Source organism: Carassius gibelio, chromosome A3 (assembly GCF_023724105.1).
Source record: "Carassius gibelio isolate Cgi1373 ecotype wild population from Czech Republic chromosome A3, carGib1.2-hapl.c, whole genome shotgun sequence".
Taxonomy (NCBI): domain Eukaryota; kingdom Metazoa; phylum Chordata; class Actinopteri; order Cypriniformes; family Cyprinidae; genus Carassius; species Carassius gibelio.
Window position 1 is genome coordinate 13,025,723 of NC_068373.1, and position 21,698 is coordinate 13,047,420.

General features: G+C 37.4%; 3 protein-coding genes across 8 annotated transcripts; all 3 read right to left on the minus strand.

Moving 5' to 3' along the window:
- Positions 1–825: 825 nt before the first annotated feature.
- Positions 826–4,757, minus strand: LOC127942876 (uncharacterized). Its single transcript, XM_052538890.1, has 3 exons — positions 4,164–4,757; positions 1,494–2,204; positions 826–1,334 (listed from the first exon to the last, which is right to left on the minus strand). The coding sequence occupies exons 1-3, from the start codon at positions 4,351–4,353 to the stop codon at positions 1,267–1,269; spliced, it is 969 nt and encodes a 322-aa protein (XP_052394850.1). The 5' UTR covers positions 4,354–4,757; the 3' UTR covers positions 826–1,266.
- A 127-nt stretch (positions 4,758–4,884) lies between these two features.
- On the minus strand, positions 4,885–18,427 carry LOC127947391 (zinc finger protein 236). 5 transcript variants are annotated; one of them, XM_052544497.1, is made up of 13 exons: positions 18,144–18,423; positions 16,488–16,999; positions 15,861–16,220; positions 13,209–13,379; positions 12,922–13,113; positions 12,018–12,803; positions 11,404–11,631; positions 9,515–10,906; positions 6,340–7,224; positions 5,985–6,114; positions 5,770–5,867; positions 5,618–5,684; positions 4,885–5,500 (listed from the first exon to the last, which is right to left on the minus strand). In XM_052544497.1, the coding sequence occupies exons 1-13, from the start codon at positions 18,331–18,333 to the stop codon at positions 5,448–5,450; spliced, it is 5,064 nt and encodes a 1,687-aa protein (XP_052400457.1). In that variant the 5' UTR covers positions 18,334–18,423; the 3' UTR covers positions 4,885–5,447. The 5 variants fall into 5 exon arrangements, with proteins under 5 accessions (XP_052400457.1, XP_052400447.1, XP_052400451.1 ...); XM_052544487.1 differs by having other exon boundaries at positions 4,887–5,500; positions 5,618–5,696; XM_052544491.1 differs by having other exon boundaries at positions 4,888–5,500; positions 5,618–5,696; positions 11,404–11,628; positions 18,144–18,422.
- A 1,191-nt stretch (positions 18,428–19,618) lies between these two features.
- LOC127947408 (zinc finger protein 397) lies at positions 19,619–21,698 on the minus strand. 2 transcript variants are annotated; one of them, XM_052544527.1, is made up of 2 exons: positions 21,410–21,698; positions 19,619–21,065 (listed from the first exon to the last, which is right to left on the minus strand). In XM_052544527.1, exons 1-2 carry the CDS (start codon positions 21,597–21,599, stop codon positions 20,296–20,298), a joined length of 960 nt encoding a protein of 319 aa, XP_052400487.1. In that variant the 5' UTR covers positions 21,600–21,698; the 3' UTR covers positions 19,619–20,295. The 2 variants fall into 2 exon arrangements, with proteins under 2 accessions (XP_052400487.1, XP_052400482.1); XM_052544522.1 differs by having other exon boundaries at positions 19,619–21,104; positions 21,410–21,694.

Genomic DNA, 21,698 nt, shown 5'->3' on the forward strand with positions numbered 1-21,698 from the left:
TATATATCTGACAATATATCAATACTACATGATTGAAATTTTTTAAAGCTTTAAGGTGATGCAACTGAATCTAAGCAAATGAAACTACGATGGCTATGGCAATTATTTTTATTATCATTTGTAAGTTTGATTTGACTGCCTAAAGGTAGAATCCTTGACAATAATGTAGAGAATCATTTCCATCTCAGTTGATTCTATGATTTGGTAAGTCATAATAATGAGAAACATGATGTATAATAATGTATGTACACATTCATAATTAACATATTATTATTAGTCATTATTATAAGGTTTATTTTTTTATTTAATATTTTTGCCTGTTTTTTCAGTTGTGTGAAAACAACATTATTTTGTTAGTCATAATGAGAATTTTGACTTAACGTCATATTGAGAGAAATTCTCATAAAAATGATTTAGCATATCATAATGGGAAACTTCTCATAATAATTGCCTAGTATAATTATGAATTATGATGACTGTCTCATACTTAAGTAATTGTTGTAAGATTTAGAAAAAAAAAGTATAATTATGACCTAGTATAATCTCATAACAAGAAACTTTCTCATAACAACTTCACATTTCATAATAAGAAACTAAATCTTTATAACGACAAAGTGTCTCATTACTATAACTTACAGATTTTTTTTTCTAAACTCAACTCTGGGTAGAACGGGGCACAAATACAATGCATGAGCTTTGTTTACACATACATAAACCTCCTTTATTCATGTTCCAATGTCTATAAATACAAGATTTGTAAGCTGAAAAAACTTTTCGGTGGCTCACACTAAAACGATGACAACAAACAAAATTCTCAACACGCTGTTCAACCAGGATTCATTTATTGCAAAAATGATTATAAAAGACAAATCAAGTGAAAAACCTCAAACATTTTAGATTTCAGTGGGGTGGTAAAATATTCTGTAAATGTCTGTAAAATGATTAAATCTCTTTTTTTATTAGTTTTCTTAGATATTATTCATGCCCTAGCTAGTTTTTACATCCTGTTATTTTTTTAAGACAATACGATGATGAAATGTGCTCCTCAGTTACTTACAAATTAAAGATTGTGACTTTTTTTCCAAGCAAAGCGATTCTACTCTTTGTCTGTAAACATAATCAAAAAGCTTGGATGGATATTGTATGCATGAATTTCTGACTGCCCTATCTCATCCCACTCTATATGATGTAGGTATTTCAATTCATTTGAAAACACTCAAAGGTTGGCCATGATGTACACACCGGCTGAGAGTGGTTTAGTGGTTTTCACACAGTCTTTCTCGTTATCTCTTTCATTCGTCTCTTCTTAGCACTGCCAAAGATTAGTGCATTTCCTGCAGGAATAACACAAAGATAATATCTGGCTTTCCTCATATGTATCCTATTATTTAAGCATCATAAAAGTACCTGAATAGAAAATACCGTACAACAGTACATATATATATATATATATATATATATAAAATCAGAGAACAAATAACATCAACATTTACCATGTTTCATCCGTAGGTGCTTTAGAAGGGCAGACGTTGTGTATTCTTTGCGACCACGAGATATGACGGCCCTACACATAAGGCACACTGCTTTGCTACAGTCTCCCTCTTTTAGAGAGAAATACTTCCACACAGGGCTTGATTTTGCTATTGTTCTCTTTTGCATTTCACAGCATTTACTGCTACAGTAAGCTCTGTTTGTACACAATATGTTGTGATATGAAACGTGATTGGCATCATGAGATGAACTGTTATGCTGTGATACTGTGAATGTTGGCTGGTTTGGGTGCTGTGCTCTGTAGATGTCCGATGTCCCTAAAGGCAAATCTGGGCTGTGTGGCGACCAGCTCTGATATGCATCTTCAGTGCTTCCCAATGCATCGCCTGAACACAAGCTGGAGTTGATGAATTCAACTTTGATTTTAGATGAGAAACGACAGTTTGTCATTTCATCCTCAATAGGATCTGGGTTGGTGTGATCAGCGCACATGTGTGAGCCCTCGTCATTGGTGGCTTGTGATGGGAAAGCTATGGATTCCCTGTAAGCATCGACAGTGTACTCAGGCTTTTCCGGTTTTATGAATGGGTGTTGTTCACCGAGTCTATGGCTTTGGTCCTGCTGGATCTCTTCAACGGGTTCTAGCTCCTCATTCTGGCTGCAGATCCATCCGGACTGCCCAGGAGAGATGGGTTGATAAGACTGCACAGGAACTGAAACCCCCCCCAAAAAAACATGATTACATGTTCTTCATGCAGATAAAAAGATATAGTAGAATTGACAATTCATGTGAATCTGTAATGTTCCCTATGCTACAATATGGATATAGTATTGAACATTCCTTGATGACATTAGACCTGAAGATGCATAGTTTTTTGTTTCTTTGTGTATTAATAAAATACAAAAGGTACAACAGAATATATTAAAAGGGCTCCTCTTCACTTTTTTAATATAAGAACCAATAGTCTTAGATGTGATGAAACCGTTCAGTGTTGACAAGTCCAATTGGGTTACTTTAACACTGTTGCTGTATATTGGACTAGTTTTGAGTAGCGATTGGGTGGGTTTTGTTGTGAAAACCTGGCAACACTGAAACAGAGGTAGTGACAGATCTTTTTTTCTGTAATTTAATGTACATTCAAGATAAACATAAACAAAATTCTGAGGCAGGGACTGAATTCTATTCATTGTCTGTTGATTGGGGCATTGCACTGTATAATGCAAGCAGGTGAATTCTAGCATGCAGTGGCATGGTTTAAGGGACTAAATGACCGGGGAAGACGTGTATTAGTCTCCAGAGAAAAGTAATTTCACCAGAAGAACGATTTAAGATATTTTGATTATTATGAAGTCAAAAAACAAAACAAAAAACATATGCATAGATTAATGGCTCACAGTAGTAATGCATTAAATAGATGTTAAAATATAGATGGGGCGGATTTTCATTTCAAGTCAAGTTTTAATTATCACAGCAGTGAGCCATCATTTGCTACTATTTGTTGTGAAAATTAGATTCTGGAAAGCATTTTGTTTGGACAAAAATTGGACATGCCCATATGAAAGCCACCTCCTGCCATAGTTGAGAAATAACATGATTCTGTAAATCATAATAATGAGAAACTTTCTCATAATTATGACTTAGTATCTCGTTATATTGAAAAACTTTAGCATAATAATGAGTCCGTTTCTCGTAATAATGACTTGGTTTCTCATAATGAGAAACTTTCTCTTAATAATGAAAGTTTCACTTTATTTCGAGAAAATTTGTCATCATTTAGAGAAAGTCACTCATTATCATGAGAAAATAAGTCATTATTTTGAGAAAGTTTCTCATTATTAAGAGGTGTTAAGTCATTATTATGAGAAAGTTTCTCATTATCATGAGAAAATAAGTCATTATTTTGAAAGTTTCTCATTATTTTGAGAAAGTTTCTCATTATTTTTAGAAGGTTTCTCATTATTATGAGATGTTAAGTCATTATCATGAGAAAATAAGTCATTATTTTGAGAAAGTTTCTCATTGTTTTGAGGTTTCTCAATATTACGAGATGTTAAGTCATTATCATGAGAAAGTAAATATTTTCAGAAAATAAGCCATTATTTAGAGAACGTTTCTCATTATTTCAAGAAAGTTTCTCGTTACTACGACATGTTAAGTCATTATTATGAGAAAGTTTTTCATTATAATAAGAAACTAAGTCATAATTATGAGAAAGTATATCAGAATATCAGAATTATTTTTTTTTTCTTAAAGTGGCGCGAACGGGCTTCCATACGCCCACAAGTGCATGATGAGTCAATCATGTTTTTGGTCCTTTTCCTGAGAACGTAAAAATGAGTAACGTATATTTAATAAAAGTTCTGTCAACTTTTAAGAGTAGGCTACATTAGATAAAACTGGATAACACTGAATTAAAAGCCACACAACTCCTTTTTTATTGCTTAAATCGTGCAATATATATTTTTTTCTGCATAATATATATATAATCTCTGATGTTTTCCCACATAAACATCATGCAATAAAAAAATACATTTATTAATTACACGCGAAAAAAACTGACATTTTATATATATATATAAAATTCCAGATTAAAATGTTATGCCTTACAAACATGGTATAACAGAAACATTTACCCTGATATTTTATAGAGTTTATCATTTAATAGTCTTACCAGCATTTGCTTGTTCAATGAAGCACCTGGAGTCTCGTAACATGTCTTTCAGTCGCTTGTTTTCGCTCCGGATTCGCTCCGATTCCTCCTCATACATCCGAACCGTTCTACCGACCGTGACGATGATCTCCTTCACAGCAGCCATCAAGCGCTCGGTCATGAAATTGTTCAAACGATCCAGTTCAGTCATTTTACTACTCTATTTCAGGTCTCTGTATTTAAACAATAAATACATACAGTACAGGTACCGATAACAACACAGAGACGAGCGACAGACACAAGCGCGTCAAAGTTCCCCCTTTAAAATCAAACCCCAGCACATTAGATCTCTGTGCTAGCTGAAGTGACTCTAGCACCCTCCACAAGACAGGAGGAACTACAGCTTTTACTGTAAACCTTTTGGCCAAATGACTTTATCATTCATATGAGCTATGTTCAGTCATAGCTTCACACTCATGCGCATCACTTGTGATGATAAACACAGAATCTAGTAAACATACTTTTATGAGAGGTCATAATGACTCTCAGTGAGACTGGAGCCAGATATCTACTTTATCAAGAACACTTTTCTCCTGGTACCCGAATTAGAATAAAAATAAAATCTGAAACAAGAAAAGCAGTTCCCTGTGGGGCAATCTGGCAGCTGAAATGCAATTCATAGATAAATGAAACACCATCAGCGCTTCAGCGGTGTAAAATTTATATTTAAATCATTTTGATTTTCAAGTATGGATTCTGAGAAAAAGGTCAAACTATCTAGCCAAATGCATACACAAATGAAAGTAAAAATGCTACCAATGTACTTAAATATTTAAAGTAAAAAAAAGGTTTGACAAATGAAATCATGGCAGGAGATTTAGTCATTAAGTCACAAACTCCATAAACCTATTTTATCACCCAGATGTTTTACAGAAATCAGTATCCTGAAACTTGTTACCAGCAATTAAAACTTTTGTTTATACTCAATTATCAAAAGCAAAGACATTTATGATTTTACATTTGTGTATGTATTTTTTGTGGAATGAGTAACTGAAAGCTGCCTTAACTTAAGTCACATAACAGATACCAAAAAAGACCAATATACTTTTAGATTCCTCTAAAGATTTTTATTCTCAGTCTGGAGTTGATAGAAAAAAAAAAAACATATGCTATGGTCTGTACAGTACAGCAAGATGAAATTAATTATTCTGTAAAAGTATTGAACCCATTAAGACTGAGACAATATTATAAAACATATTTAAAAAACAAATGTGAGATGTAAGCAATGTCTTCTCGCAATCCTTCTCATAGTCTTTGCTGTCCTGCTTCTTCAAATTGGATCTCTCTCACCTCTGTGTCTAAAACAAAAGCATATTCAGTCCCAAAAAAAGTTACAAGCTTTAAAACTATGGATAAGAAATACTTATCATGTCTTTTGATGCTTTTTAGGGTTGCATGACCAGCAGTAACTTTACCTTGCTTAATGGCTACAACTTGTCCCCCTGTGCCATCTGTAACAGCATTTGGTAAATCCTCAGGACTCTTTGTTGATGGCTGTCAATAAAAGAAGAATGTTAATTCCCGTTCTCTTATAACAAAGCATTTTTGAGGCAAAAACTCTTTTTACCTCTATACTAGCTTCATCCATCATTGAAGTTTCTACATCTTGAATTAATCTCTTTGCCCTTTTCAGTTTTTCCTGGTCTGCACTAGATGATGTGTCCCCTTGAAGACAACAAAAAACACGATCATGATCCTGGCCCCTGTCACTGTGACTATTTTACTTTGACTTGCAATATGTGATCAACGTGTGTATTAAAAACGGGTTTTGCACACACTGACCTGTGTGAGTGTGTTCATGTCTGTGCAGCATGTATGGACTGCCGAAAGTTGCCTTGCAGTGCTGGCAGACATGTAGTTTTGAGATGGACATCTCTCCTTCACCCACCAAGTCATCATCCTTGATCAGTGGCTACAAATGAAAAGAGAAAACACCACCAGTTTATCCTTTGCTAATTGAAAATACTGGCTGTACACTGGATACTGGAACAATTCTGCTCATGCGTTAATATAATAATAATATATATATATAGAGAGAGAGAGAGAGAGAGGTTCAAAAGATCTTTAAATGTAAAGAACCTTCTAATAGAGAGTGAAGAACAAAGTTCAGAATGTGTAGTTTAACAATGATATTTACCTGATTATCGACATGTGAGCACCTCTTCCTCCTCTTCTTCCCTGTTTCACAAGTTTGGGCTTTCACACTACTCTTTTGTGTGTCATAAGACACAGTTGGGGCATTTTTAGGTGGACTGAAATCATCATATGGATTTCTGAGAACATCATATTCTGGATGAGGACTGGTGTCTGATGTTGGTGTCATTGCCCTTTCTTGATCAACATCACACTTTGGCAGACTTACTCCTTCGTTCTTACAGTCTGTTGATTCTTGACCCGTGCTTGGATTGGGAGAATTATCAGACTTCAATTCGTAACCTACTTCATTTTCAGGAGAATGCCTGAATTGTAAAAAGTCACCCTCTGCCTGTCTACCATTTCTAACTTCATCATTTGGACTTGAGATGTCTGGTTGCTCTACATTGCAGCTGAGGTCTGGATTGGAAGAACTTCCTTGCTCATTTTCAAAATCTGTTTCATAGATGGTATTTAGGCAATGAAAACCTGATGGTTCTATTTTGGCATCAATCTCCTCTGGACTAGAGGGGGAAATAAGTGTAGGAGCTGGAGGAATGGGCCCAGCAATAGGAAGCATTTCACCACAGCTATCTTCAGCATTTTGAGTAGATTTGTCCTTCCCAAATGGTTCTAAATCTTGTTTACTACTTTGAACCACATTTGTGTTGTGTAGAACATTTCCCCTAGTTTGTAGAAGGTTCAAAAGTTGTTCCCTTTCTTGTGAGCTCTTGTCAAAGGTAAGGGCTTTTGCCACCTCTGGTTCATTAGGATGAACTGACTGAAGATGATCCATCATTCTGTTATGTGGCTGATTGCAGTAAAAGCAGTGATGTATCTTGAATTCGCTAGAGTTGTCATCAGTGGAATTGGTTTGGCATCCAGGACCCTGTTTTTTGCAAAGAAGTAACAATAACAAATAATAAATCCATCCACATTTTAAAAGAGTATAATAAATTACATAAATCAAATAATATAATAATTCAAAATTTTTTGTATGGTCAGTTTTTGCATATTAGCACTAAAAGATCAGCACTTTTCATTTTATGTAAAATACTACAGCAGAAGTCTATCAAATGTAAGCACTAAAAGCTTGCGTCACAAAAAAATAAAATAAATTAAAATAAAAATTAACCTGAGAATGAGAACTTGGACAACTTTTCTTTGACTCCTCTTTCATACGGCTGATCTGGTTGACTCTTTTTCTCTTTTGCTTGCTTGTCAATGTTATGCTTGTGTCATGTTGAACTTCAACAGCACAATCATTTCCATTCTCATCAGTGATTTTCTCAGGGTCTTCTTGAAAATCACACTCTTTAAATTTAAGGTAAGACATGTGTCCTACGGCTCTGGATTTGATTTCTTGAACAGAAGGAACTGACTTTAATTCTAGATCAGCTGTTGGCTGATTCCTACTCCTGTCAGAATCTGGATTTTCAAGACTTTCAGACTGCCGACACTGGCTTTGTTCAACATAATAGCTCTTAGGATCTGGAGTATGGTGACTTTCAGGTCCTAGATGCACATCAGAGCTGCCTGAGACTATGAAGATGTTCCTTTCTACATATAAATCTTGGGTTTGCTTTGTCTCATTAGTGCCCAAATATGTATCATCAAACACAGCTAGCTTAAGAGTACACTTTGAATCTGTATTGCATTCAGAAGAAGTCTTTAAGGGTGCGGGACTTGAAGGAACCTTTGGTTTTGAAGAAAGCTGAAGGCTGTCCCAACGCCCAGAATCAAAAGAAGAAGAATAATCAGCTTCTAAATCACAAGACACCTCTGGATATGAAGAAAATGTTTGATTCACAAGTTGGGGATGATATGTTTGTTTTATAAGGGATTGCTGAAGAACACTGCAACCAGTGTTGGAAATGGGAATGGTTGGAACTGTAGATTCTAGGACTAGTATTGTTTGACAGGAATCTAGTATGGGAGGTTCAAGTATCTCCACATCAGGGTTCCGTGATGTACTAAATGAAGATTCCATATACGGAGGATTTATTGCAGAACACTGGCAAGAATCTAGAACAGATGGCCTTAATGATTGTGCATAAAGATCAATTTGAGCTATGCTGCTGTCAATGTTAGAAACAGTTGACTCCTTCACTTCTGGATAATAGGTTTTTGGAGTAGCACTCTGGCAAGAGTCAAGATTAGGAGGGCTTGAGGATTTAAGATCAAAAACCTTCTGTGCTGGGCTGTCACCAGTGCATAGAATTTGGGGATGATCTAGCACTAAAGTATGGTTCCTCTTCACCTCACATATCCTAATTTCTGGAATAGGGCGATCGAGTATATCTGAGAGATTTGACACAGGAGCATTAGTTGGCTCTAAAGGTCTGGAGATGCTGATAGTGTCTGGAGTAAGATGCATCAAACATTTCCTTAGTTTTGCTGGATGCAGCTGGATTCATGTTGTGCTTACATATAAAAGCATGCTCCCGAAATTTGTTCCATTGAAACGACTCATGGCAAAAAATGCAATGAACAATATCTTCATCACAATCGATTCTAGAAGCACTAGGTTGGTTGAAGTTCTTTTTAATAGCAAAACTGCTCAATAACGGTTTCCTTTCTTTACAGTCTGTGGCAAGATTTAAAGCTTTTACCACTTCAGGTTCTTCTGCGTGATCAAACTTTAGGTGCAGTTCTATATTTCTACATGCCTTCTCACATGTTTTCACATTTTGTACAGGAGGTTCATTTGTCCCCAAGATTAAAAAGTTGTCAGTTGAATCATCCAGAAATGATTCTGACATCTGACATTAAGAAAATTAAAAAGAAAACAGTATAAATATAAATTGAGATTTCTCTGTTCATGTATTTACATGTCTTTACACCATGTCTACACCAGACGCGACAGTTGTCATGTCTCGACGCAACATTTATATTATGTCTACACTGGACGTGACAAAGAGACAGTTAATAATAATTTGTAACGTGTCACAACGTCATAAATAGAACGCAGCAGCAGTTTAACTTTGGTAATTTGTCATATTGTGCCACACCGTGTTGCATCCAGTGTAGACAGCGTAATAGGTTCTATTGTAATTTGTAGTGTTGCGCCTCATGGATGGTGTTCGGTGTAGAAACAGTGTTACATTACGATAGATCGATCAAGATTACATTTACTTTTGAGTCCGTATTGTACTTTTAGATCTGCTACTATTTCATACCTGGTTGTTCAGACCCAGTTTCTTATTTTTTCTCTCATCGCCATTGGTAATCTCCATGTCTAGCAGTTTCTTGTCAGCGTGAACTTCCGACAGAGATTCTTGACCAGCAAACACCATATCAGATGTTTGACATGATATTCTCTCCTTTGGACTCATGGGCCTCTCCTCTGTTTGTCTAATGGAGGTAAAGGCCATCTGGTTTCTGGGGGGGTCATTTGAGATACTCTCATCTTCAGTAAGTTGTGAGGCACCATCAGTAGATTTGGTGGGCTCAGTTGCATCTAGAGCTGGTAAGTTGGAGTTGCTGAAGGGATTTTTGCCAGATTTGTTCTCCACCTCTAATTGTTCATTTTGAATGCTAGGAACAAAGGCTGTTTTCTTTTTATCTAAACCTTTGGAGGAACTCAACACATCTTCATTAACATTGTCTTCAACATCTGAGAAGACAACACAAACTAATTTAGAGTCAATGTTCTTCTGAATGGTGCCAAAAATAGTTTCCTTTAACGAAGATTGTAAAACGCTACTCTGTGGCATGACACAGGTTAATTTCATAGCAGAACTGTTTTTACATTCACACTTCCAATCACACTTCGTTCTTCCACATTCAGACAGAGCATTTTCAGCAACAGTTCTTGCATTTGACTGCTCTACTTCATCATCTGTAACTATAAGTGATACCTGGTTTCTGGCTGTTTTTTCTGAAACACCACGAAAATTATAGTTGCTGTCATCTTTTTGTTGATTCTCCATATCTTTTCCCTCAGGAGATTCAATGCCCAGTGGCCCCCCAATGTTGTCAGGCTCTTCTTCCGAATCATGCTGTGGAGATCCAACCTCCACAAAGACTACTTCTGTTTCAGGATTACCATTGTGGCATATTTCAGATTTGTTCTGGATGCCATGACTAGAGAATTCTAATGGCAATGTACAAAAATTGGAAACCACAGTTTTATCTTCCACAGCATTCACCATTTCATCATCAACCAATACTGGGTATGATGTTTGTTTGTGATCAAAGCCACTACTTATTTCAAAGCAACCTGATTTAAAGTCAGCTACCCGAGGCACTGAGCTCCAATACTTGTATTCAGTCATAATTGGTTGGAGAACAATCCTGGGCTGCAAATTGAAGTGACTCTTGATGTCACTGACCAGTTCAGGTTTGGTTGTTTGATTACTCTTGTAAGAAGTGGTAGGCTGCTCAATAGCTCTCTGAGGTAAAAGGTCAGGGCTGCCAGTGTAGTTCTCAGGTACAGTGGTCTCAATACTGCTTGCGAGAGCTCCAGACACTGCATGGGTTGCAATGCTGCTCAGATGTGTAGATCTGTCCTTATTCACAATCTCTTCACACTCAGATTCCTCAGACTCACCACTTTTGTCCCCCAAAGGCTGCATTGGGGCGACAATCAACCATTCTTATAATGACTTAAACAATAGTCTTTAGGGTTAAAATGACCTATGATTCATTGCACAAACAATTCTTTTTTCCTAAAGATATGAAACTGGATGAAACTAATTAGGGGTGCTCCGATCACGATCGGCCGATCGTTGTGGGCATCTTGTCAGTAAAGCAGGTTTTCTAATCAGCGGTTAATTCCATCAGGTGCATGATTTCACATAGAGCAGCTGTTACTACACAGAGCCATTGTTAATAGAGAAGATGCGCAAATCCACTTCATTTTCAGCGTTTATTGGCGCACCTTCTCAGTTAACAACGGCTCTGTGTAGTAACAGCTGCTCTATGTGAAATCACGCACCTGATGGAATTAACCGCTGATTAGAGAACCGGCTTTACTGACGAGATGCGCATTAATGATCGGCCGATCGTGATCGGAGCACCCCTAAAACTAATAGTCAAAATAAATCAATCACATAATCTTTCCTACCTCCTGACTATGGATTTTCGGAAGCTGGCCCCTTTTCAGGTCACCATAAAAACGTCTCGTGCGCTGCCGATAGGCGTAAGGTTTCTCACCACAATGAATCTGCATATGCATTAATAGGCGCATTTCCCAAGCAAAAACTTTGCCACAAAATGGGCAGGGTAGTGGCCCTTGACCTCTGGTTTTGCTTTTTTGTAATGGCTCTTTTTTGGGGGATCCTTGAGGCATCTGCTGAAGGTGAATAAAAAAAAATTATTTGAATAAATATTTGTGCATGAGATAATCTATAAAATGGAGACCTTAAAAAAAAATATACAATATACAAATACACATTCTTCAATGAACAAAAGTAAACATAATAAAGTTATATGATTCTTGCTTAAAAATATTATCTAGTACAGCGGTATTATCTAGTAAATTTGGAATCTTAGTAAATTTGAACTTTCTTAATGATATTAATAATTTTCTTAAATCTGGTTCCACTGATTTCTAAAGATTTTAAAGGCCTTTATTAAAACAAATCAAGCTCATCATGCTTATTTGTTTTCATGAATCAAAGCTATGAAAAGTGATGGTATATTCAGATCATTCTTCAGGTTTTTGTAAACAACACATACCGCAGTACTTGGGTTGTGATTACTTGACATCTTATCATCAAGCCTCTCTTTTTCCTCCGATCTCCTTTCTTGTTCCTCAAGTTCCATTTCCATTAGAGCTCTTTTCCTTTTCTTTTCATTCTGCAACTTATGTCCAACATGAGTCCTTGAGTGCTTCTTTAGCCTCTTCTCCACAACAAACTCTTTGCCACATGTTTTGCATGGAAACATCCTCTTCAGATTTGATTGCTCAGAAGGGCTCTCTGACTCATCCGTGCCCGTTTTAGGAAGATCTGCACTTTTTTGTCCCTCATTTGTGCCCGTTTTCAGAAGATCTTCACTTTTTTCAGTCTCATTTGTGCCCGTTTTCAGAAGATCTTTACACTGTTCAGCCTCATCTGTGCCTGGTTTCAAAAGATCTTCAGTTTGTTCAGCCTCATCTGTGCCTGGTTTCAAAAGATCTTCACTTTGTTCAGCCTCATCTGTGCCTGGTTTCAAAAGATCTTCACTTTGTTCAGCCTCATCTGTGCCTGGTTTCAAAAGATCTTCACTTTGTTCAGCCTCAGCTGTGCCTGGTTTCAAAAGATCTTCACTTTGTTCAGCCTCATCTGTGCTCATTGTAGGAGGATCTGCACTTTGTTCAGCCTCATCATTTGTGACTGTGGAAACATCAACAACCAGGATGGACTCATCACTTGTCTGAAGTAGTTTAGCTTTGCTCCTTCTTGATTCTTTAGTTTTCTGTTTTTTCAGTCTCAGGTCCTTAGTGTCTTCTCCCCACTTCGTAGTTGTGCGCTTACGAAATTGCTTAACGATCATTAAAAAGGAATATGAATTATTACAGAGTAATGAAAGTAAAAAATGATCAGTGTCTCAGCAAGTATACATAAATATATGCATATTCATAAAAAATCTGAAAACTAACCATGGTGAAAGGCTGTTGCGATCTAGTAAGTCTACTGGCAAACATGTCAACGTAATCACTCCTGTTCTTTACTTCCTTGTGCTGAGAGCGAATGTGCGGTAACAGCCATCCTTCACGAGTAAACAATTTATCACAATGTGGGCATGCATATGTTTTCTTTAGCACGGCCACAGTTGTGTCTTCTTTAGTCACCTATGAGGAATACAAATATCCAAACTTAATAAGAAACACATTAATGGAAATAATCATACATCCACATCACATTTATGTATTGTGTGAGCAGGTACCTCAGCCTTGATTGGCAAAGTTTTGAGTAATAAAGCCTTTTTGGAATTATGGGACTTCATGTGGAAACGCAACCGACTTGCATAAGAGAAGACTCTGTCACAGTCTGGACAATGGTGCTCATGATTGTCAGCAACTTTGGGCTTCTTCTCCACATTTTTTTTTCTTTGCCTCTGAAAGAAAAGCAAGTCCATTTGACAATGAGAGAAGCATGGAAAGGCATGTGCAATGAGCTCCAAATGTATTAAAACCTGTATATGAAAGTGAATGAATAATGTCTGTCTGTCTATTTTTTTTTTTTAACAGAAGTCATTCCAGGAAAACGGCATAATTAAATACTCACTCTAACAGTGAACTTAAGCTGAAAAATTAATTGCACTGATACTGTAGGACAATGAGTGGCATTTCAAATCTACAGTACATTTGTCCAAAGATGTCATGACATTACAAACATTTGAAATATATTACTATAATGAAGTAAACTACCCGTAGAAAAGACTAAAATTCATGAATTCATGTCAAACTAATTTTATTAATACAACTTCATTATAATTGCATTGAATATATAAACAAATGCTTTCTACAAAAAAAAAAAAAAATTACAAAAGGTTGTTAATTTCTAATCTGTATATACATATATAAACCGATTGTTTTTATGTCCAGATTGTTTACAAAGTTCCACTGGATGGTTCTCCTGGTATCAAAACCGGTTTTATTTCACCACCTCCCTCTACAGTGTGTTCTTCTGGTTCAAAATGCTCTAATTTAATCGGAGTTGTGTCCAAAGTGTTGATCAGCATATTGACTGGTCGGCTGAACCCTTTTGCCTCTATATAGGCACGTCGATGGTTTATTTTAAGATGAGACCATAAATTAGAGGTGTTCTTCTGAGCAGCCTTGTTGGACCCCTGGCTAACTCTGGCTGAACATTCATGGCAGAAGACTTCACCATATGCATCTTTTGAAAAGTAGTCCCAAACTTTGCTAAAACAGCGGTTTGAACCAAATGCCACCTGTGAAGCAATAAGAAAAACATTTGCATAAGCTTTGTGTTTTTCTTTAGTGATACTTATTTGCATTAAAAATATTATTAAATATTATAAAACACTGAATGCATTCAGATAACTGTATGGATTTGACCTAAATACAGTGGTGAAAGCAGACCTATAAAATCAACTTCAAATTAGCAAACAGTTAATAATAGCTGACTTAATGTGAACAACAAGAACATAATAGTCAAACAATCCAACATTTTTTTGCTCACTGGGAATACTGGACTTATTATTTAAATGCAGGGTTTTCAACCATGGTCCAAGAATACATTGAATATTCTTTGATATTTCTTAACTATTTTCTAACAAACCACCTTTTAGAAATTGCATGTTGTAATAGTGGTATGTGATAAATAAAAAGTTACTTTAACATGTTATCATAAAAATTTAGCTTTTTTTATACTAGAGGTACTTGGGTTGGCTGGGGATCTCTGGGTCCATAAAGGTTGAAAACCCCTCATTTAAAATCCCAAAAACCCATGGATTAGTCAATGAAAAACAAACACCAGCTAAATAAATTGGCATACATTGGTCAAATCTACTGCTCGCAGTCCGAGACTTCAGATAAACGTAATAATTGATCTACCTTTTCTACAAATTACAAACACAGGATAGCCTGTACTGACAAAAAAAAAAAAACATTTCAGTTAAATATTAATAATGACAACAAGAAGAAAATCCCTGGTTGGTTTTCATGCCGTAGACACTACTAGCAATTAATTAGTAGCAGTTGATAAAGTTTTATGATTATTGAACATTATCTTTGTTCATCAATTCAGCTTTATGTAAACGCTTGATCTACTCATCTAGCTAGCTACATAAAACACATTATCTGACAAAAAAAAAGGTGACATAGTTAATTCAGACGTTTATTTGAATGAACAGAATGTGTTCCAAGACACATATCAACTCTTGTTTTCAAAACTGTCATTTTCGGCCCCAGACTCACCGTTGAAACTGCATCCGCTTCAGTGGTTGCGTTCTTGCTCTCTTCGTAGATTGGCTGTTGCTGTATGAGCGTGTTTGGTTCTTCCTAAGATACATGCTTACTATCTTAGGATTCACTGAACTACCATGGCGAGGTCATTATTCATGCACTTTGGTGAAAAGACCAGTGAATCTGACAGTATTTTCGTATTTTGAGATTACAACCATCAGCCAATAACCATTTAGTGTTTCTCTCCCCACAACCTCTACTCGCCATTTCGTCAAAGTATAGCTACAACTTGTTTTTCTTTTATTTGTTTTAGTGTATTTGGAGTAAACATGTTCTCATTTAATTTCTGAAGGTTTATGTACATTTGCAATAATTGAATATCAGCCACCCTACTCTCTAGATATCAGCATAATTTTGTCAACCACTACTTCAAAATGTGCATCTTGCAATATCTTTCTTTGCCTGGGAGTCTCTTATTGCATCAGATAACATTATCTGTTGTTGCATATCACACCAAATATTCAGAATAATGATTTATTTATACGGCTTTTTCAATGACTGGTTTACTTCCTTAAGAAGGATATTGTGTGAACTGTGAAGAAAATACAATCTTGATGTATGCATATCTACACACACTACTTATGACACTAGAGAACGTGCAGTACCTTGGGTAAATTCCTGTTCACATCCACTATCTCCCGAGTTCCTGACTGTGCTTGGGTGGGTCGGTTGACATGAGTTGTGACCGTGTGGGTCTTCATGTGCATGGCTAATTGACAGGGCCGAGCGAACACCCGATGAGGGCAATGAGGGCAGTGACACATCTGGTTTACAACTTTTTTTTCGTGCTGATTCCGCACAGAGGTGGTAATTCTCTTTTCTGGTTCTTTATCACTGCTGGTATGGTCACTCTCAGGCTCTTCTTCTAGACCTGGTGCAGTGGTTTCTAGTTGTTCAGGCGATGCACTACTCCTGTTCGTCTGCTCGGAGCCATCTGACAGATCATCCACAATTTCTCTTGAGAGCTGCATGTGAGAGAATAACAAGCATTTATAATATTATTTGCTAAAAACTTGATCATTTTACATTTATAAAAGTTAATTACTAGTTTGATATATCATTTTAATACTTAAAACGACAAATTTCAATGTTAATCAGTATATTAAATGTGAAAACGAAGTGTGGGCTTTGATTTTTAATACCAGAATAAGACAAAAATGTGTATTAAAAAGTAAAAATGGGTCAATTTTAATGTCAGATTGCCTTTAGTTAATAACGGTGCTGGTGTTTACCTGAGAGAGCCTGTGCAGTTTCCTCTTTTTCCTATTGTCACCGTAGAAGCACGCCTTGCGCCGGCGGTATGCATAAGGCCTCTCAGTGGAATGAATCCGCATATGAACCATCAGCCTCTGTTCCCTCCCAAAGACTTTACCACAGTCTGGACAGGCAAAGGACATCCTCTGCCTTCTGTTGCGTCCTCTCCAGCGCCGGACCCTGGAGGGACCTGGAGTTGGATCAAAGTCCAGAGGGGCCATGTAACTTTGGCCAGAGTCCCAGGTCATACTGTCTGTCAGGCCATAGGCAATGCCAGCGCCTGTCCCGGCATTGTCAGATCCCTGATCGATGCTTTGAGGAAATGTGGTGACACTGCTTTCAGGTCTAATGCACAGTGGGAGATCAGTCGACTCTGTTTTGATTTCAAGAGCTTCTGATTGCTGTCCAAATCCGATGTTGGCAGCACCCTCATCTTGCCGGGATGGACTGGCCTCGTCCATTGTGGAAAGCATAACAGGTTCTGATGGGCCTGAGAATTTAGAGAAACCAAAGTGTGATAATTTGATAAAGTGTGTTTTGTGAGATTTCCGTTTCCAACCTATGAAACTAAGTAGCTAAAAGCAAGGCCCTGCAAAGCCCCTCTTTCCTCACTGGCTGAGGTGTCCCTCTTGAACCCCACTGAATGTGATTTTTTACCACGCCAATAAAGTTGTCAATCGATGACAGAGATGTGGAGTTTATGAATATCACCCTGGTCACACTGAGTCAATATATTACTCCGATTACTTTCATGTGACTGATCAAGTTATTAAATGTAGCCTACCAAGTATGAATAACAAAATGTGTTCCCTGTGTCCAGATTTGACTGTAATAATAATGCAAGAACTGACAAATCAAATTAAAATGTCAGCTTTTAAAAAAAGTAGTCTTTAATAGTCAAAATACTGTATTTATCCAAATACTTAATCTAACACAAGCAAGTAATTATGTTTGAAAACGATGTTCCCCAGCAACTAGGGAATACACAGCCCTGTTTATAGGGCTATACAGTCATGTAGTGGTTACTCCATGGTGCATAATTTTGAATAAATATTAAGTAAACATTTAGTACGGGAAAAATCCCATTAAAATACAAAATGTAAAAGACAAAAATATGACTGAAATAATAAACATGCACATATTTAATAACTGCCCACCCCCAGTGATTTCTGCCATTGCCCCTCTGTCTGTGCACGGGCCTGGCTGGCTGTAGGTAAAGTGTGCTGATTGAAACCACAAGGAAATGGAAGTCAATGGCCTTCGGTCTCGTGTAGAGCGTTTATGCGACTAAATGTTTCTTGCTGTGGACTCTAGAGGGGGCAGCTCTGCTATGCGTGACCCACGGAACGTTTTTGAGTGTAAACATCGGGCAGACACTTGACATATCGATGTTTACCTCGGCCTAATGCAGCTGCACGTATAGTTCTTATAATAAACGTTTATTACTTCCTTAACAAGGAAGAGCAAAGTCTGAATGCACGCGGATGGTCCACGGCCGTGCATTGGATGCAGATCACAAAACTATGCAGGAACGAAATAAATGTTTTAAAAAAAAAACTATTATCAAGTCATGCTATCTGTCCTGCACCGTATTTTGCATTAAAAGCTACATTAAAGTCGATCTGTCGTGCTACCTGGCCAGTCGGCTCGATTTGCCCCCTCCATCCACCGGAGCCTCCGTCTCAGAAGCTCGTTTTCTTTCCGGGCACGGATCGTCTCTTCTTCATACTCCAGCACCGTGTCGCCGACCATCTCCATGATCTGCTCCACCGCCGCCATCAGACGCTCGTTCAGCGCGCGGTGCAGCAGCTGCAGTTTGGTCATTGTGTATGTTTTATCTCTGCAATTCAGCAGCAAAGAAAAACCACTGAAAGAGCTGGCTATACTCTTCTTCTTATTTTTATTGTTTTATGGCGGGTGGCATCTAACGTCAAGGTGCATTACCGCCACCTACTATACTGGAGTGTGCACCAGTGACAAACAGAACTTTATAAATAAAAAAAATAAAAAATGGTAAGAAAAATAAAAAATAAAAAAGTGGTTGTTCTTTTATGTACAAGAATAAACAGGGTTTTCAAAGTATTTAAGTAATGAGAAGAAATTATATTTCAACAAGGCACTTTTGGGAGGCGGTAAGGTCCAACAACAGTACTCTTCTAGAGCTTTGTATTTTCATTACGCATCTTTCTTTTCTTTGATAAATTTATATATCACAAAAAAAAAAACTTAAGTGTTTTGTTTTAAAGTAGTTTAGATAACCAAGTTAGCTGCAGCAGTGCAACACTGCACTGATTAGCTTTACAATGAATGATTTAGCAGACATTTATAATTCTTTAAAAGGTAAAAGATTTATATTCTTTTGAGAATATTCTTTAAAAATCACAGCTCCTGCTAAAATGAGTAAGGTATACAATTGAAAGTCTTGCAGGGCCCCATCATCACAGGACTCAAGATAACATTTCTGGTTTTCACTCCTAACACAAAAATGTGCCATCACGATAACCACCAGAAAGAATCAAATTATATTTAATAATTTATAACTGTGGTAACTTCGTCTTATTGACTAGAAAGCTATTATAAAAACCAGAAATATTCTGAATGCTTCTTACACTGTTTGAAAAACATTAATTTAATAAAGGTTTACACTAGTAACAATTACTCTAGAGTCTAGACTAGGGTAGTTTTATATGTGATTTACATTAGTGGTCCATTTGCATAAATTAGTTGTGAAACGATAGAACCCCAGTAAACCTGGACGAAATCTGGGGTCTTCTACACAGGGTCAGAAAAACCAGACTGTTGAAGTTGGAGACAAATGAACAGCTTGAAGATTATAGAATGACATGATAATTATGGCATAATTATCATTCTGTTACATCCAGTAACAGAATCAATACAAATGCATTTAATACCGTGGTTTAACACTGGTGGTTCAGGGCTTCTGGGTAAACAATAATATGCACTAAATAACAAGGTTGTAAATATTTCCAATATAAAGCAAAACTGAGCTTTTCTAAGTGTGCATATTACACAAGTACACACACATACAGTAACTACACAATGGCCACATAAACATTTTCCTCGGATAAATACAATAAATGATCTCAAATTAAATTGAATCTAGTTTATTCAGGTGTTTGTTCTTACATATGTTAAAGGACCTCAGTCATAAGATACATCTTCTCGAATTTCATGATTTTCTGTTAAGTAAATTTTGCCATTCAGTCTACTACATTGATTCATATCCTAATATACTACTTTTAGATTTTCTCTGTAATTCCCACAGAAAAACACACACACACAAAAACTGTGTAATGTGTAGTCCTGGGAATATAATGGCAATTAATAAAAAGTAATTAAAGTTATTCCTTCCTATAGTGTATATACATGTTTTCTTTTTTTTTTGTTAGACACTGCCTAAAACATATCATTGGCTAGATACTGCTCTCTGTGGAGTATTTATAATATTAAACATCAATCTGGAAGTGTGGGAAGTCATGGTACTCCGTATGGAACGCACATTGGTCTTCCTCAAAGGGGCAAACATTCATTCTCATGATATTTTTTGGCTTACTGGGGACATTTGTCCACACATACTGCCTGAAAAGGACATAGAAATGTTGTTCAAACAACATATCAGCCCTCTGTATAATCTGAAACATGGAAACTTCTAATATACTTGATTAAAATTATGAATATCCCATTATATGTCATGAAAATTGAATTTCAGCTCTCTGTCACAATTACAGGTTTTTTCTTGAGTTGTTCCTGCATGTGACGCACTGGTCACTCGGCGGGCAGCTGTTGATCTTCTAGTGCGTGCGATGCTGGTTCTTCATTGAAACTCCGGCACGTGCGCTCGTGTCTCCTCATGTTTCCGCTCTGGCTGAAGGTCTTTGAGCACCAGTTGCAGCGGTAAGGCCGTTCTCCGGTGTGTGTGCGCATATGCATCCTAAGGTAGTCAAACTTCAAGAAGTTTCTGCCGCACCAGTGACAGATGAAGGATCTTTCATGTAATCTATTGTGCAGCTGCAGCTTTGCCAAGTCCTTTAGCAGCCTTCCACATTTGTTACACTTATATGGCCCTTCGTGATCGTGATCTTTTGCGGATGCTCTCCTAGGCATGGTGTATCGTGTGTGATGGCGCTCCTTTCGCTGCGGTCTCCTCGACGTGGTTGAAGTGTCACTGGCTGTTCTCGGTTCTGAGTCCTGACGCGGACCTGCATGGGCAGGGGTGGTAGTTACTGAAGACGTTATTGTGATGATGGTGTCCTCGGGCTCAATCTTGATCCTTGGTGTTGCTGCAGTGGGCACGTTCCTGTCCGAAGTCTCACCCGTACTCGAGCTGTCGAACTGAGGGAAGAGCCGTTCTTCACTTGCAGATGAGGCATCTTTTAGATGCACGAGTTCTCTATCCTCGGTCTCCGTCTTGCAGACTGAAATGACATCTAGTATGCGAGGCTTCAGTTCACCAGGTGTATCTTGACTCTGGGCATTGCCCTCCATTTGCTGGTCTTCTGGTTCAACTAGGGACCCATATCCACATGCTGGTAATTCTGTGGGTGAGACTTTATCAGGAGGGACATAGTGGACTCCTGGATAGTCAAAGCATGAAAACAGCATTCACTTACTTACTTATCATTATTAGTATCAGTGCTGGCCGTTTTATACATCAAATGTGTACGTATGACAGTTTTAATCAACATAAGGATGGGCACTGTGACCAGAAAAGGACAATACCAGTGATTTGAGACAGAAACTTAGTGGGGGAAAAAATGCCATTTACGCTCCTGTGACATTCAGTGCCACTATTAAATTGTTGTTTACGGAAAATGCAGCCAACCCTCAACTGCCCCAAAGACACCAAACAGCGTCTGTGTGTGTTTAAGTGTGAATTTACCGTTTAAATGCGCCTTATTCCTGCTCAGCACATCCTCGAGCTGTTGTTTCAGTCTCGCGTTTTCTGATCGTGTCTGGGCTGCTTCCTTCTGATAGTCCTTCACCGTCGCTTCCACCTCCACCCAAATATCACGAATGACGATCGACATTCGCTTCATCAAGTTGGAATGTAACTTGTCTAATCTTGACATTTTACCGAAGTATAAAACGAAAACAAATCCGATGAAACACGAATAAAAGCGACTCACTTCACTTGCTTATTCTCCTGTTTTAACGGCTATCTACAGAAT

Bases quoted from the DNA above. Each gene is read 5' to 3' on its own strand.
- LOC127942876 (XM_052538890.1), bottom strand. From the start codon at position 4,353: ATGACTGAACTGGATCGTTTGAACAATTTCATGACCGAGCGCTTGATG. The intron at 2,205-4,163 runs GTAAGACTATTA...GGGGGGTTTCAG, and splicing joins CATTGAACAAGCAAATGCTG to TTCCTGTGCAGTCTTATCAA. The intron at 1,335-1,493 runs GTAAATGTTGAT...TTATTCCTGCAG, and splicing joins GCACCTACGGATGAAACATG to GAAATGCACTAATCTTTGGC.
- LOC127947391 (XM_052544487.1), bottom strand. From the start codon at position 18,333: ATGACCAAACTGCAGCTGCTGCACCGCGCGCTGAACGAGCGTCTGATG. The intron at 13,380-15,860 runs GTACTGCACGTT...CTTTTCTTTCAG, and splicing joins TGAACAGGAATTTACCCAAG to AGGCAAAGAAAAAAAAATGT. The intron at 5,697-5,769 runs GTAAAAAGAGTT...TTTTATTGACAG, and splicing joins TGGATGAAGCTAGTATAGAG to CCATCAACAAAGAGTCCTGA.
- LOC127947408 (XM_052544522.1), bottom strand. From the start codon at position 21,599: ATGTCAAGATTAGACAAGTTACATTCCAACTTGATGAAGCGAATGTCG. The intron at 21,105-21,409 runs GTAAATTCACAC...TTGACTATCCAG, and splicing joins GAATAAGGCGCATTTAAACG to GAGTCCACTATGTCCCTCCT.